A 14735-nucleotide genomic window follows, 5' to 3' on the forward strand; every position below is an offset into this window, starting at 1 on the left:
CAATCGTTATGAAAACACGAGTAAGGCATGTTAGAATTAAGTAAATAGTATTACTTGTGTTCGTCAAACAGCTTTTATAATATGACTTATGCGTTACCTTTATAACTTCTAAAGTATTGATGTTGACAACATTGCAAGCTATTTTTTTATATCTACCCATTAAATCCAAACACTCTATAACTAAGCAATTTTCAGTTACATTTATCTTAAGACATGCAGTTCAATGTTCCAAATTATACGCTTATAAAACACCAGTTTCTACAACAATGCTCTTCGACGTTGAACTTTATTTGGCCTGATCAACATTTTTAGATTCGAGCGTCACTAATGAGTTTTTGGTAGGGGAAACGCGCGTCTGGCGAAAAACAAAATTTTAATCCTGGTTTCTATCATTCTATGATGAGTTTATTATAGTGACAATAGAATGAAAATTTAAAAAAAAATCACATCAAAACTGTACATGAGTTAACTCCATTATTAATAGATATGTCTTGTCTTATCATATCAAGTTACATAACAATGCTTTTTTTTGCGCTATAAAACCAGGTTCAATCTACCATTTTCTACATTTGAAAATGCCTGTACCAAGTCAGGAATATGACAGTTGTTGTCCATTCGTTTGATGGGTTTTATCATTTGATTTTGCCATTTGATTAGAGACTCTCCGTTTGGAATTTTCCTTGGAGTTTAGCATTTTTGTGATTTTACTTTATAGTTAACATCCTTCGGCTGTTGTCTGCTCTATGGTCGGGTTGTTGTCGCTTTGACACATTCCCCATTTCCTTTATCATTTTTATCCTTACAATATTGGTAAGTAAGCCAACCAACTTTGGACCAACATGGAGTAGTGAAATCATGATAAAAACAGTAAAGGTTTATATGCTAGTCAACTCTTATATATATCATGCATAGAAACCAGGATTGTTTTGGGATTTACGCCAGACGTGTGTTTTGTCTACAAAAGACTCATCAGTAACGCTTGAATATTTGCTGAGATTTTTTTGTGGTAATGCAATACAAAGATAGATGATACACATTTCAATTCCACAAAGGAGTAGGTCCGGTAAGGCCTCTTTCTGGCCCAAAAATATAACAGTTTTACAAAATTGTTAAAATGTAAACTTTTAGTTATTTATTGGACAGAGTGTTTCTGCTACATAAGTATGGGCTGCTTTTGACAATACAATGCATATATATCGGGTTGTAGCACCATTAAGTCATGCTTTATTACTGAAATCTTCAAAATTCTATCATTTTAGTTAGATTTTAGACGGTTTCCGTGTAAAACGAAAGTGGCCGCATTTGTGTTCATCCTTAATATTGCAATGTAAGTTGTATTTTATGATAATACATAACATATATAAAGGTTGTGGATGAACACGGATTAGACAAAAACAATCTGAACAGTGACGTTTTTTTGCATATTTGAGAGATTTTCCATAATTCATCTTCAATCGGGTCGATTTTAATGACTTAATCAGTTAACATCTTTCACATAAACTTATTGAATCAAAATCTTTTGTTAGATGAAACTGAAATTTGAGGCCAAAATGAGTCCTTAACGAACCTACTCCTTTTTAGAACTGGATTATTGTGAATCTTACTAATGTTTTGTATTTATGTTATCACCTCACAATATAACTTAAATGCAAATTACATATACTCCTACGATACATATTTTACTCACGAAGGAAATATGATATTTTTGAGATCTTTTAACCAAAAAAGAAATAGTCAATAAATTTACCTGGACAACTAGGATCACACTGCATTTGTTCCTATAAGAAAAGAAAAACCTTTTTATTATTCTACAAGTATTCGTAGCTAACGTAATCGGGCTAACATACCAAGAAATAAAAACATAGAATCTGCTTCTAAGTTAAATGTTAGTATAATGTTAGACTAGTGTTGATAACTATGCTGAACAAGTTTAATCAAGCCATAATTTGTATGTGCCTGTCCCAAGTCAGGAGCCTGTATTTTCGTTATTGTAATTTGTTGGTGAACATCCTACTAGTTTTTGGTTTTACGCATGAATCACTTCGTTAGTTTTCACTTTGGAATTGTTTTACATCTGTCATTTCAGGGCCTTTTATGGTTGAATATATGGTATGGGTTTTTCTGATTAGTGAATGCCATACAATAACCTACAGTTGCTACTATGTCATTTGGTCTCTGGTGGAGAGCTTTCTGCTATGTCATTTGGTCTCTGGTGGAGAGCTTTCTACTATGTCATTTGGTCTCTGGTGGAGAGCTTTCTACTATGTCATTTGGTCTCTGGTGGAGAGCTTTCTACTATGTCATTTGGTCTCTGGTGGAGAGCTTTCTACTATGTCATTTGGTCTCTGGTGGAGAGCTTTCTACTATGTCATTTGGTCTCTGGTGGAGAGCTTTCTACTATGTCATTTGGTCTCTGGTGGAGAGCTTTCTACTATGTCATTTGGTCTCTGGTGGAGAGCTTTCTACTATGTCATTTGGTCTCTGGTGGAGAGCTTTCTGCTATGTCATTTGGTCTCTGGTGGAGAGCTTTCTACTATGTCATTTGGTCTCTGTTGGAGAGCTTTCTACTATGTCATTTGGTCTCTGGTGAAGAGCTTTCTACTATGTCATTTGGTCTCTGGTGGAGAGCTTTCTACTTTGTCATTTGGTCTCTGGTGGAGAGCTTTCTACTATGTCATTTGGTCTCTGGTGAAGAGCTTTCTATTATGTCATTTGGTCTCTGGCGGAGAGCTTTCTACTATGTCATTTGGTCTCTGGTGGAGATCTTTCTACTATGTCATTTGGTCTCTGGTGGAGATCTTTCTACTATGTCATTTGGTCTCTGGTGGAGAGCTTTCTACTTTGTCATTTGGTCTCTGGTGGAGAGCTTTCTACTTTGTCATTTGGTCTCTGGTGGAGAGCTTTCTACTATGTCATTTGGTCTCTAGTGGAGAGCTTTCTACTATGTCATTTGGTCTCTGATGAAGAGCTTTCTACTATGTCATTTGGTCTCTGGTGGAGAGCTTTCTACTTTGTCATTTGGTCTCTAGTGGAGAGCTTTCTACTATGTCATTTGGTCTCTGGTGAAGAGCTTTCTTCTATGTCATTTGGTATCTGGCGGAGAGCTTTCTACTATGTCATTTGGTCTCTGGTGGAGAGCTTTCTACTATGTCATTTGGTCTCTGGTGGAGAGCTTTCTACTATGTCATTTGGTCTCTGGTGGAGAGCTTTCTACTATGTCATTTGGTCTCTGGTGGAGAGCTTTCTACTTTTTCATTTGGTCTCTAGTGGAGAGCTTTCTGCTATGTCATTTGGTCTCTAGTGGAGAGCTTTCTGCTATGTCATTTGGTCTCTAGTGGAGAGCTGTCTGCTATGTCATTTGGTCTCTGGTGGAGAGCTGTCTGCTATGTCATTTGGTCTCTGGTGGAGAGCTTTCTACTATGTCATTTGGTCTCTAGTGGAGAGCTTTCTACTACGTCATTTGGTCTCTAGTGGAGAGCTTTCTGTTAATCTAATGTCATTTGGACTATATAAAGAGAGATAACTCAATATTATGTTTGAACACTAACTGGTTTCCTGTTGAAGTTATCCTCTTCCTGTTAATGGTGAATTGTGTAACATGTGCTACTAATTATTAAAGTATTAAAACTTATTGATGTCCTTCTGAGTGCATTAACAAATGGTAGCAGAGCGTGGTTGAAAAGAAAAGACATCAGAGTGTATAATAAAAGAGTTTAAAGTGGAGAGAAAATTCAAAGGTGGACAAAATGTCAACAAAAATAAAACCCCCCAATTACAATGCAAAACTGAAATCATACGAACTTTACAAGCAAGAACTTTTGGCCTGGAAAGAAATAACTGATTTAGATAAGAAAAAACAGGGTGTTGTAATTGCCTTATCCCTACCTGAAGATGATGAATCAAAAATAAGAGAAAAAGTGTTTGATAAGATAAGTTTAGATGATTTAAAGGAAGACACAGGTTTCACCACACTAATTACTTTTATGGACAAGCATCTTGCAAAAGATGATTTAGCTGACAGTCTTGCAAAATTCGAAGATTTTGAAGATTTTCAAAGGGGTCCTAATCAATCAATTCAAGATTATGTAGAAACATTTGATGCTAAATATCGAAAAATCGAAAAGAAAAACATGAAGTTGCCCTCTGAAATATTGGCATTTAAATTACTGAGAAGAGCAAAAATTACAAAAGAAGAAAAAATGTTAGTCCTTACTGGCATGAATTATGAAAACAAACCAACATTGTATGATGAAGCAAAGAGATCTCTTAAGAAATTTAAGGGTGAAATGTGTGATTTCTGCCTCAATAAGTAGCATTAAACTTGAACCTGCTTTTTTGGCTGAGAATGAAGAAGCCCTCATGGCAGCAGGGTATTCTAGAAATAGACAAAAACTATTTCAATATAATGGTAAGGGGGACTTTTCAAGAGGTAGAGGCAATTTTTATAGAGGATTTAATAAAAGTCAACGGGGTGGACAAACAAATTGGACAAAAGGAGGCAGCTCTACAGTAAAGAAGAGTATAAATCCAAAAGGTTCAGACGGCACATTATTGACATGTAGTTCTTGTGGATCTTTTCGACATATGATGGCAAACTGTCCACATAGCTGGGAGAATATGCAGGAGAGAGTAAATATAACAGAGGAAGAAGAAGTAGTCATGTTTACAGGGAATGTGCGTGAGGATATCACTCGTCTTGGGATAGATGCACGAAACTGTGCTGTTCTTGATAGTGCATGTAGTAGCACGGTTTGTGGACAATTATGGATGAGAAGTTATGTTGACTCTTTAAATGAAACAGATAAAGCGAAGATTTTTAAGGAGGATGGCAACAAGGTATTTAAATTTGGAGGTGGAACACGGTTAAAATCAATTGGAGGGTATAGTCTGCCAGCAGTTATCGCAGGTAAAGATGTCACAATAAAAACTGATGTTGTAGATTCGGACATACCACTTTTATTGTCTCGAACAGCAATGAAAAAGGCAGGTGTGAAAATGGACCTGGAAAATGATACTGCAGAGATATTTGGTCAACATATATCATTGAATTTAACTTCATCAGGCCACTACTGCATTCCAATAGATAAAACTGAAGAAATTCCAGTCGCAGATGTATGTGCTGTGAGACTTGAAGAGTTAGACTCGAAAAAGAGATATGCAACCTTACTGAAGTTGCACAGACAATTTGCACACCCACCAATGAAGCTTTTAATTGCCCTTTTGAAAGATGCTGGGGTATGGAAAGAGGAATATGAACAAGAATTGTTGACTATAGAGGAACAATGTGAAATTTGTAAGCGATATGCAAAAACCCCACCAAGACCAGTAGTGTCCCTACCTATGGCATCTCAATTTAATGAAAAAGTGGCAATGGACCTAAAACAGTGGAATGGACGGTGGATTTTGCTCATGATCGACATGTGGTCACGGTACACTGTATCTGTTTTTATTGATAGGAAAAAGACAACAGGTGTTATTGAGAAAATGATGACTAATTGGATCTGAATATTTGGTGTTATGGGAACTATATTAACAGATAATGGCGGTGAGTTCAGCTCAGATGAAATGAGAGAGGTTGCATCAATACTAAATGTTAAAGTTTATACCACAGCTGGTGAAAGTCCTTTCCAAAACGGACTATGTGAGAGAGTCCATGCAATTACTGATACTATGCTTATGAAGCTAGAAGCAGATTATAGACAGGTGAATAATCAGAGCCTTCTTTGTTGGGCAAATATGGCAAGAAATTCTTTACAGATGTGGAATGGTTTCAGTAGTCATCAACTTGTTTTTGGACTTAATCCTAACCTTCTGAACAATCTAAAAGAAAATGACAAAAATTCAGTACAAACTGCCTAATTCGAACACATGGACTAAAGCTACTGTACTAAGTAAAGCAGGAAAAACAACTGGGAAAAATAAACATTGGTATAATGTTCAAGATGATGTTGATGAAGATAAGAAAAGTGTAGATTTAGATAAAGTTGAGTGGGAAAAGGTCACAGGTGACAGTGATGAGAATGAAATTGGTGTAAATATGACAAAGAGTTCCTTTTTAAATGATGAGGAAATTGCTAAACAAACAGAACTTTCAAAACTCCATAATTTTGACACTTATGAAGAATGTGATGACATAGGTCAGAATGTTCTTTCTACAAGATGGGTTATTACAACGAAAGATAATCAAACAAAAGCAAGACTTGTTGTGCGAGGTTTTGAAGAAGAATTTTCTATGCAAAGTGACAGTCCAACAGTAGGAAAAGGAATGATTAAAATATTCCTTTCAATTACTGCTAGCATGAATTGGATCGTTAAAACAACGGATATAAAGTCAGCTTTTCTTCAAGGGAAGTTATTAGATAGAGGTGTTTTTCTGAAGCCCCCAAAAGAAAGCAATTCTGAGAAAGGAAAAATATGGAGATTAAAGCACTGTTTGTATGGACTTAAAGATGGAGCTAGACAATTCTATTTAAGTGTAAGGGAAGAGCTTCTAAGTTTGGGATGTAAACAATGTAATCTGGACCCGGCAGTGTTTGTCAAACATACTGACCAACGTTTAAGTGGAATAATTTGTTGTCATGTAGATGACTTTCTTCATTCTGGGGATGAAAATTTTGAGGAAGTTATGAGAAAACTGCGGACAAGATTTGTTGCTGGAAAAATTGAAGAGAAAACATTTTCATATGTAGGATTTCAAATTCATCAGGACAAAAAAGGCATAATTCTGGATCATTCTGCATATATGGAGAAAATAGATAATACAACTATAGAACCATCAAGAGCTGCTATGAAACAGGATGTAATTAATACAAGTGAGCAAACCTTGTACATGAAGTTAATTGGCCAAATAAATTGGGCTGTTCAAGTTTCAAGACCTGATATGGCTTTTGAAATGATAGACATGAGTACTAAACTGAAAGAAGGGACAGTGGCACATTTGATAAGAGCAATCAAAGCAAGTAATAGACTTAAGGAAATTAAATCAATAGTTTCATTTCCAAAAATGAATAAAGATATAAAAGAATGGAAAATTATCGTTTTAACAGACGCCTCTCTGGGAAATATTAGTAATGGAACTGGAAGTACAGAGTCTCATGTAATTTGGATAGTTGATAATGACAGTAATAGCTGTCCGATAAGTTGGCAAGCAAACAAAATCAAACGTGTAGTAAGATCAACAATTGCAGCAGAAGCCTTAAGCTTACAAGATGGGTTAGAGTCTAGTTTTTATCACCGTCGAATAATTGAAGACATTTTAGGATTAAAACACAAGACTATACCAATTGAAGCTTACATTGACAATAAAAGTGTAGTTGAAGCTGTTTATTCGACTAAACTTGTAGATGACAAGCGTTTAAGAATTGACATTGCAGCAATAGCTGAATCATTGGCATCAAAAGAAGTAGATAATATTAAATGGTGTCCAGGAGACAAACAATTAGCAAACTGCATGACAAAGTTTGGAGCTTCATCTTATGAACTTTTGCAAGTTATTCAAACAGGAAAAATGTTGAAGGACTTTGTTTAAAATTGTGAAATAACTCGTAACATTTTATCATTTTATGTTTGTCACATGGGGCAGAATAATCCCCTAGATCTGAGGGTAGTCTAAACCCTGTGACGATCTTGTAATTTTAATTTAGCAACTTTTATGTTTTCTAACGGGGCAGAATAATCCCCTAAGATCTGAGGGTAGTCTAAACCCTGTGAAGATCTTGTAATTGTATAAAACAAAAGAAAGTAGAGGGAATGTTAATCTAATGTCATTTGGACTATATAAAGAGAGATAACTCAATATTATGTTTGAACACTAACTGGTTTCCTGTTGAAGTTATCCTCTTCCTGTTAATGGTGAATTGTGTAACATGTGCTACTAATTATTAAAGTATTAAAACTTATTGATGTCCTTCTGAGTGCATTAACAATGCTATGTCATTTGGTCTCTGGTGGAGAGCTTTCTACTATGTCATTTGGTCTCTGGTGGAGAGCTTTCTGCTATGTCATTTGGTCTCTGGTGGAGAGCTTTCTGCTATGTCATTTGGTCTCTGGTGGAGAGCTTTCTACTATGTCATTTGGTCTCTGGTGGAGAGCTTTCTACTATGTCATTTGGTCTCTGGTGGAGAGCTTTCTACTATGTCATTTGGTCTCTGGTGGAGAGCTTTCCCATTGGCAATCATACAACATCGTCTTGTTTTCATATTAATCAAAATATTAGGAATTACAAAGTTACACCAATGAGACTACCACAAATACCTTTATTAGACTTTTTTGGAGGGATTGTATGGTTTGTTGTGCGACCTTTTAATACACTGATTGTGTTGTCCTATCTATTATAACATTTTGAGTAAGTGTAAATTTGCATGGTGGTTGGTGTTGGTATAACAGAAGAACATCATCACGTATAGCAACTGGTCTCTTTTTGTAGTTCGAAAGATTCTCTCAGTTTTGTGTTTTTTACTTCAGTTTGTAAGTTGTAAATGAATTTTCGAGATTTAAACATCATTCTGCTCAATATGTCTTCGCCTTTTGTATACTTTTCATTACACTGTGTCTGTGAATTGCAGCACATTGATTAGGGGTTTTATCAAATAATTGCTACACTGGCATTACTGTTAATTATACTCGAAAAAGTTACGAAAAAATAACAGATGGAAAGCTAGAGTTGAAAACAAATGATTGTTATCATACTGATGAATAAAATTGTCCTTGTATTTTTTTTTCTTTAATGTTTCAGCATTAAATTTTGCGATTTGATAGGGGACTTTCCATTCCGAATTTTCCTCGGTATTTTTGTATTTGTTTTTTTTATTTATTTCTTTATAAAGAAACAAACCAACTATATGATGTCCAAAAATATCTGTCTTGTATGCATCCTAAGAAATTATTCAATATGAATATAATTAAAGTAAAGTACATACCAGTTTCTGATTCCAAACTCTCCAGTTGTGTTTAATGTTTTCACCATGTTCGCAAAGACATTCCTCTGTATCTACAACCATATTTTCTTCTGGAGTAAAACAGTTTAATTTTGAACAGGAATACTCAGTGTGGAATGGTAACTTGTTATTGGCTTTACAATGGATAGTTGACTGATAAAATTCAGATATTCTCTCCAAAGTAACAAACAAACAATCCCGGACACTGGTGGCTATATCAGGTATTATCAGGCCCTTGGAGCGCTTGTGGACAAGGTACAGTAAGATCTTATTTCCTTCTACACAGACAACAATATCATGCTCTTTATCAAATGATAACCCAACAAACCCAGAAAACATAAGTTTCCGTCCTTGGTATTCTTTTAATGTCCACATACTCAGACATGCACATATTATACGGTTTGGTAAGGCTGGAGGTATGATGGTTCCTTTGAAAACAAAGGCCAAACTTATAGTCCTCTCTGATGTACATTCTTGTGTCAAGTAATCTGTATTATTTCTTTGTGTAAGCATACAGGGTACAAAGAAGTTTTCTATTGGTAGACGACTTCCTGTTTTTGTATCATATCTCCGTTGTTCGGATACGATATCTAGATGTATCAGCATATCAAATATGTACTCTTTAAATGGTAAAATCTGACGGAATTCTTCTTGTTCCCAAATCTGGTAGAGGTCTACTTTTTGTATCATTCCATTTTCAGACATTTTTTTGAAGGTTTTCCTTGTTATATTTTCTTTGGGCAAAAATGCAACATCTATAAAAATGAAATGAAGAAGATGTTATCAGACTTAAAATATAGTTTATATTATGAGGTAATACCAGTCTATAAAAGCTACATGATAAAAAAAAATTGTATCGATCACTTCGATCAGCACTGGAACAAACAATTTATCCTAATATTTAAATTATTTGTCTTTTATATCAGAAAACATTATTTTTTTGTTTAGTCTGTTCTAACAGGATTTGATTATCAAAGTTAAATCATTTGCCATTTGGAAGAAAATAATCTGAAACAAGGCTTGCATGTGCTGTGGGAAAACTGTGAGTTTTCAAATGTTTGCATGGTTTCTACATGTTTTCTGTAGAAGAAACACTACGAATGATGCATGGCAGTCATCAATGATGACATCTTGTCAGTCAATTACTGTCGTTCATATTTTTAATTTCCAGCTTTTAGCACATAAAGTTTACTCCTCAGTTACTATTTATTCTAAGTACATGAAGTTTATTACAATGATTACCTTGATTTAATACATTTCTTTTCGGTGGGGAATTTTATTAATTTTGAGGTAAGTTCCCAAGCTGTGATCGTATATATAAAGAAGAAAATTATATTAAACACACTGAATGTGTTTTTTTTCCTTGACAAATACATGAAATTTGATTTTATAAAATAGGAGCGAGATATACCAGAGGGACATTGAAACTCATAAACTGACATAGCCATGACTAAAAAACAAAAAGACAATCAAACAAATATGATATTATAAAATAGGGCAAAATACAACAGAGGGACATTCAAACTCATAAACTGACATCGCCATGGCTAAAAAAGAAAAAAAAACAAACAGACACATATGATATTATAAAACAGGAGCGAGATATACCAGAGGGACATTGAAACTCATAAACTGACATAGCCATGGCTAAAAAAGAAAAAAGACAAACAGACAAATATGATATTATAAAACAGGTGCGAAATATACTAAAGGGACATTGACACTCATAAACTGACATATCCATGGCCAAAAAAGAAAGAGACAAACACACAAATTTGATATTATAAAATAGGGTCGAAATACACCCGAGGGACATTCAAACTCATAAACTGACATCGCCATGGCTAAAAAAGAAAAAAAGACAAACAGACACATATGATATTATAAAACAGGAGCGAGATATACCAGAGGGACATTGAAACTCATAAACTGACATAGCCATGACTAAAAAACAAAAAGACAATCAAACAAATATGATATTATAAAATAGGGCAAAATACAACAGAGGGACATTCAATCTCATAAACTGACATCGCCATGGCTAAAAAAGAAAAAAAGACAAACAGACAAATATGATATTATGAAACAGGAGCGAGATATACCAGAGGGACATTGAAACTCATAAACTGACATCGCCATGGCTAAAAAAGAAAAAAAGACAAACAGACAAATATGATATTATGAAACAGGAGCGAGATATACCAGAGGGACACTGAAACTCATAAACTGACATAGCCATGGCTAAAAAAGAAAAAAAAACAAACAGACAAATATGATATTATAAAACAGGTGCGAAATATACTAAAGGGACATTGAAACTCATAAACTGACATAGCCATGGCCAAAAAAGAAAGAGACAAACACAAAAATTTGATATTATAAAATAGGGTCGAAATACACCCGAGGGACATTCAAACTCATAAACTGACATCGCCATGGCTAAAAAAGAAAAAAAGACAAACAGACACATATGATATTATAAAACAGGAGCGAGATATACCAGAGGGACATTGAAACTCATAAACTGACATAGCCATGACTAAAAAACAAAAAGACAATCAAACAAATATGATATTATAAAATAGGGCAAAATGCAACAGAGGGACATTCAAACTCATAAACTGACATCGCCATGGCTAAAAAAGAAAAAAAGACAAACAGACAAATATGATAGTATAAAACAGGAGCGAAATATACTAAAGGGACATTGAAACTCATAAACTGACATAGCCATGGCCAAAAAAGAAAGAGACAAACACACAAATTTGATATTATAAAATAGGGTCGAAATACACCTAAGAGACATTCAAACTCATAAACTGACATGGCCATGGCTAAAAAAGAAAAAAAGACAAGCAGACAAATATGATATTATAAAACAGGAGCGAGATATACCAGAGGGAAATTGAAACTCATAAACTGACATAGTCATGGCTGTAAAAGAAAAAGACTAACAAACAAATATGATATTACAAAATAGGGCAAAATATACCAGAGGGACATTAAAACTCATAAATTGACATCTCCAAGGCTAAAAAAGAAAAATACAAACAGATAAATATGATATTATAAAACAGGAGCGAGATATAATGACATACCAGAGGGACATTGAAACTCATAAACTGACATCGCCATGGCTAAAAAAGAAAAAAAGACAAACAGACAAATATGATATTATAAAATAGGGGCCAAATACACCAGAGGGACATTCATACTCATAAACTGACATTGCCATGGCTAAAAAAGAAAAACACAAACAGACAAATATGATATTACAAAATAGGGGCCAAATACACCAGAGGGACATTCATACTCATAAACTGACATTGCCATGGATAAAAAAGAAAAAAAAAGACAAACAGACAAATATTATATTATAAAATAGGGGCCAAATACACCAGAGGGACATTCATACTCATAAACTGACAATGCCATGGCTAAAAAAGAAAACCACAAACAGACACATATGATATTATAAAATAGGGGCCAAATACACCAGAGGGACATTCATACTCATAAACTGACATTGCCATGGATAAAAAAGAAAAAAAAAGACAAACAGACAAATATGATATTATAAAATAGGGGCTAAATACACCAGAGGGACATTCATACTCATAAACTGACATTGCCATGGCTAAAAAAGAAAAATATAAGCAGACAAAAATGATATTATAAAATAGGGGCCAAATATAACAGAGGGACATTCATACCCATAAACTGACATTGCCATGGCTAACAAAGTAAAACACAAACAGACAAATATGATATTATAAAATAGGGGCCAAATATAACAGAGGGACATTCATACTCATAAACTGACATTGCCATGGCTAAAAAAGAAAAACACAAACAGACAAATATGATATTATAAAATAGGGGCCAAATATAACAGAGGGAATTCATACTCATAAACTGACATTGCCATGGCTAACAAAGAAAAAGACATTCAGACAAATATGATATTATAAAATAGGGGCCAAATATAACAGAGGGACATTCATACTCATAAACTGACATTGCCATGGCTAAAAAAGAAAAACACAAACAGACAAATATGATATTATAAAATAGGGGCCAAATATAACAGAGGGCATTCATACTCATAAACTGACATTGCCATGGCTAACAAAGCAAAAGACATTCAGACAAATATGATATTATAAAATAGGGGCCAAATATAACAGAGGGACATTCATACTCATAAACTGACATTGCCATGGCTAACAAAGAAAAACACAAACAGACACATAAGATAATATAAAATAGGGGCGAAATATACCAGAGGGACATTCCAACTCATAAACTGACATCCCCATGGCTAACAAAGAAAAACACAAACAGACAAATATGATATTATAAAACAGGAGCGAAATATACCAGAGGCACATTCAAACTCATAAACTGACTTTGCCATGGCTAACAAAGAAAAACACAAACAGACAAATAAGATATTATAAAACAGGGGCAAAATATACAAGAGGGACATTCAAACTCAAAAACTGACATTGCCATAGATACGACATAATCCGTTATCATTTGTAAAACGAATATTTCATAACAGTCAACCAACTTGTGATGGTGTCCGTAAAAATTACTTTCAACTTCACTGTTTGGAACTATTGGTTTAATTTAGCAGGAATTTCTGCTCTATTGGTGAGGTTCAGATTTCCGGATGAAATGTGTTCCCTTATATAAATAGAAAATGACGCAGTTACAACATGATGGGAGAACTAAGTATTAATAGTTGATATTCATGATATTTCATGATTATGAAGAATAAATGTCTGCAGACTTTCAGACAATTGATTAATCCAGGATATCTTCAATCAAAATACAAGTTTCATTTAAATCTGTGTCTAAAACTTGTTGTATCTTTTGACAAAAATTTCAAAAATGTGTAAGGGTTCCGCAGAAGCCAGTGTCTCGCCTACTTTTGCTGTAAATTGCAGGATCAACAAAAATGAGGGAAAAAAACAATAAAAATATTCCGCTTGATACCATGTTTGGATTGTAGGAAGCTTCTGTCCAAGTTTGGTAAAAAATCCTGGATAGTTTATGAATCTAATAAATGTTTTAAAAACTTTAACTGCAGACTGGATGTAATGTTAACTGGAAGAAAAACAAAGTCCATTTATAAGTAAAATACAGATACACAGGTACAAAATATTAACATAATTTCCTTCTAGATACATTTACTAGCTTTTGATCATAAACAAGCTTCTGTCTTAGTTTAGTACAAATAAAACAAAATATGAGAAAGTTATCAAAATTTTAAAAAAATTAACCACAGAGTGAATGTGTTGTTTCCTTGCAGGAAAAAAGTCCATTTAAAGTAAAATGTGGAAAAAGTGGATTTGTCATTTAACAAAATTTACTTCTGGATACTATCTTATGATTTTAAACAAGCTTCTGTCCGAGTTTGGTACAAACCAAGGATGGTTTAAGAAAGTTATTTACATTTTTAAAACTTTAACCACAGAGTGTATGTATTGTTTTCATTGCAGAAAAACTAAGTCCATTTATAAGTAAAATACGGAAAAAATGGAATTTTATTTTCACAAAATTTACTTCTGGATACTATCTTATGATCATAAACAAGCTTCTGTCCAAGTTTGGTAAAAATTAAGTATATTAAAATTTCAAAAACTTTAACCACAGGGTGAATATTTGTGGACGGCGCCACCGCCGCTGACGACGAGGGAATGTAGGATCGCTTAGTCTCGCTTTTTCGACTAAAGTCGAAGGCTCAACAAAAATGGGAACCAATGAATAATTTGTAACACTAGGCATCAATAT

The 14735-nt window shown here is 34.1% G+C and overlaps 1 protein-coding gene across 1 annotated transcript in view; it reads right to left on the minus strand.

Annotated features, from left to right (window-relative positions):
- LOC134718285 (uncharacterized) overlaps positions 1-14735 on the minus strand; it is a 44359-nt gene that overhangs the window by 10957 nt on the left and 18667 nt on the right. Inside the window, exons 6-7 of the mRNA XM_063580778.1 lie at positions 8919-9691; positions 1748-1778 (exon numbers count right to left, since the gene is read on the minus strand). Coding sequence (XP_063436848.1) covers positions 1748-1778; positions 8919-9691 — 804 coding nt within the window. The remainder of the gene's footprint in view (positions 1-1747; positions 1779-8918; positions 9692-14735) is intronic.

This window comes from Mytilus trossulus, chromosome 5 (assembly GCF_036588685.1).
Source record: "Mytilus trossulus isolate FHL-02 chromosome 5, PNRI_Mtr1.1.1.hap1, whole genome shotgun sequence".
Taxonomy (NCBI): Eukaryota; Metazoa; Mollusca; class Bivalvia; order Mytilida; family Mytilidae; genus Mytilus; species Mytilus trossulus.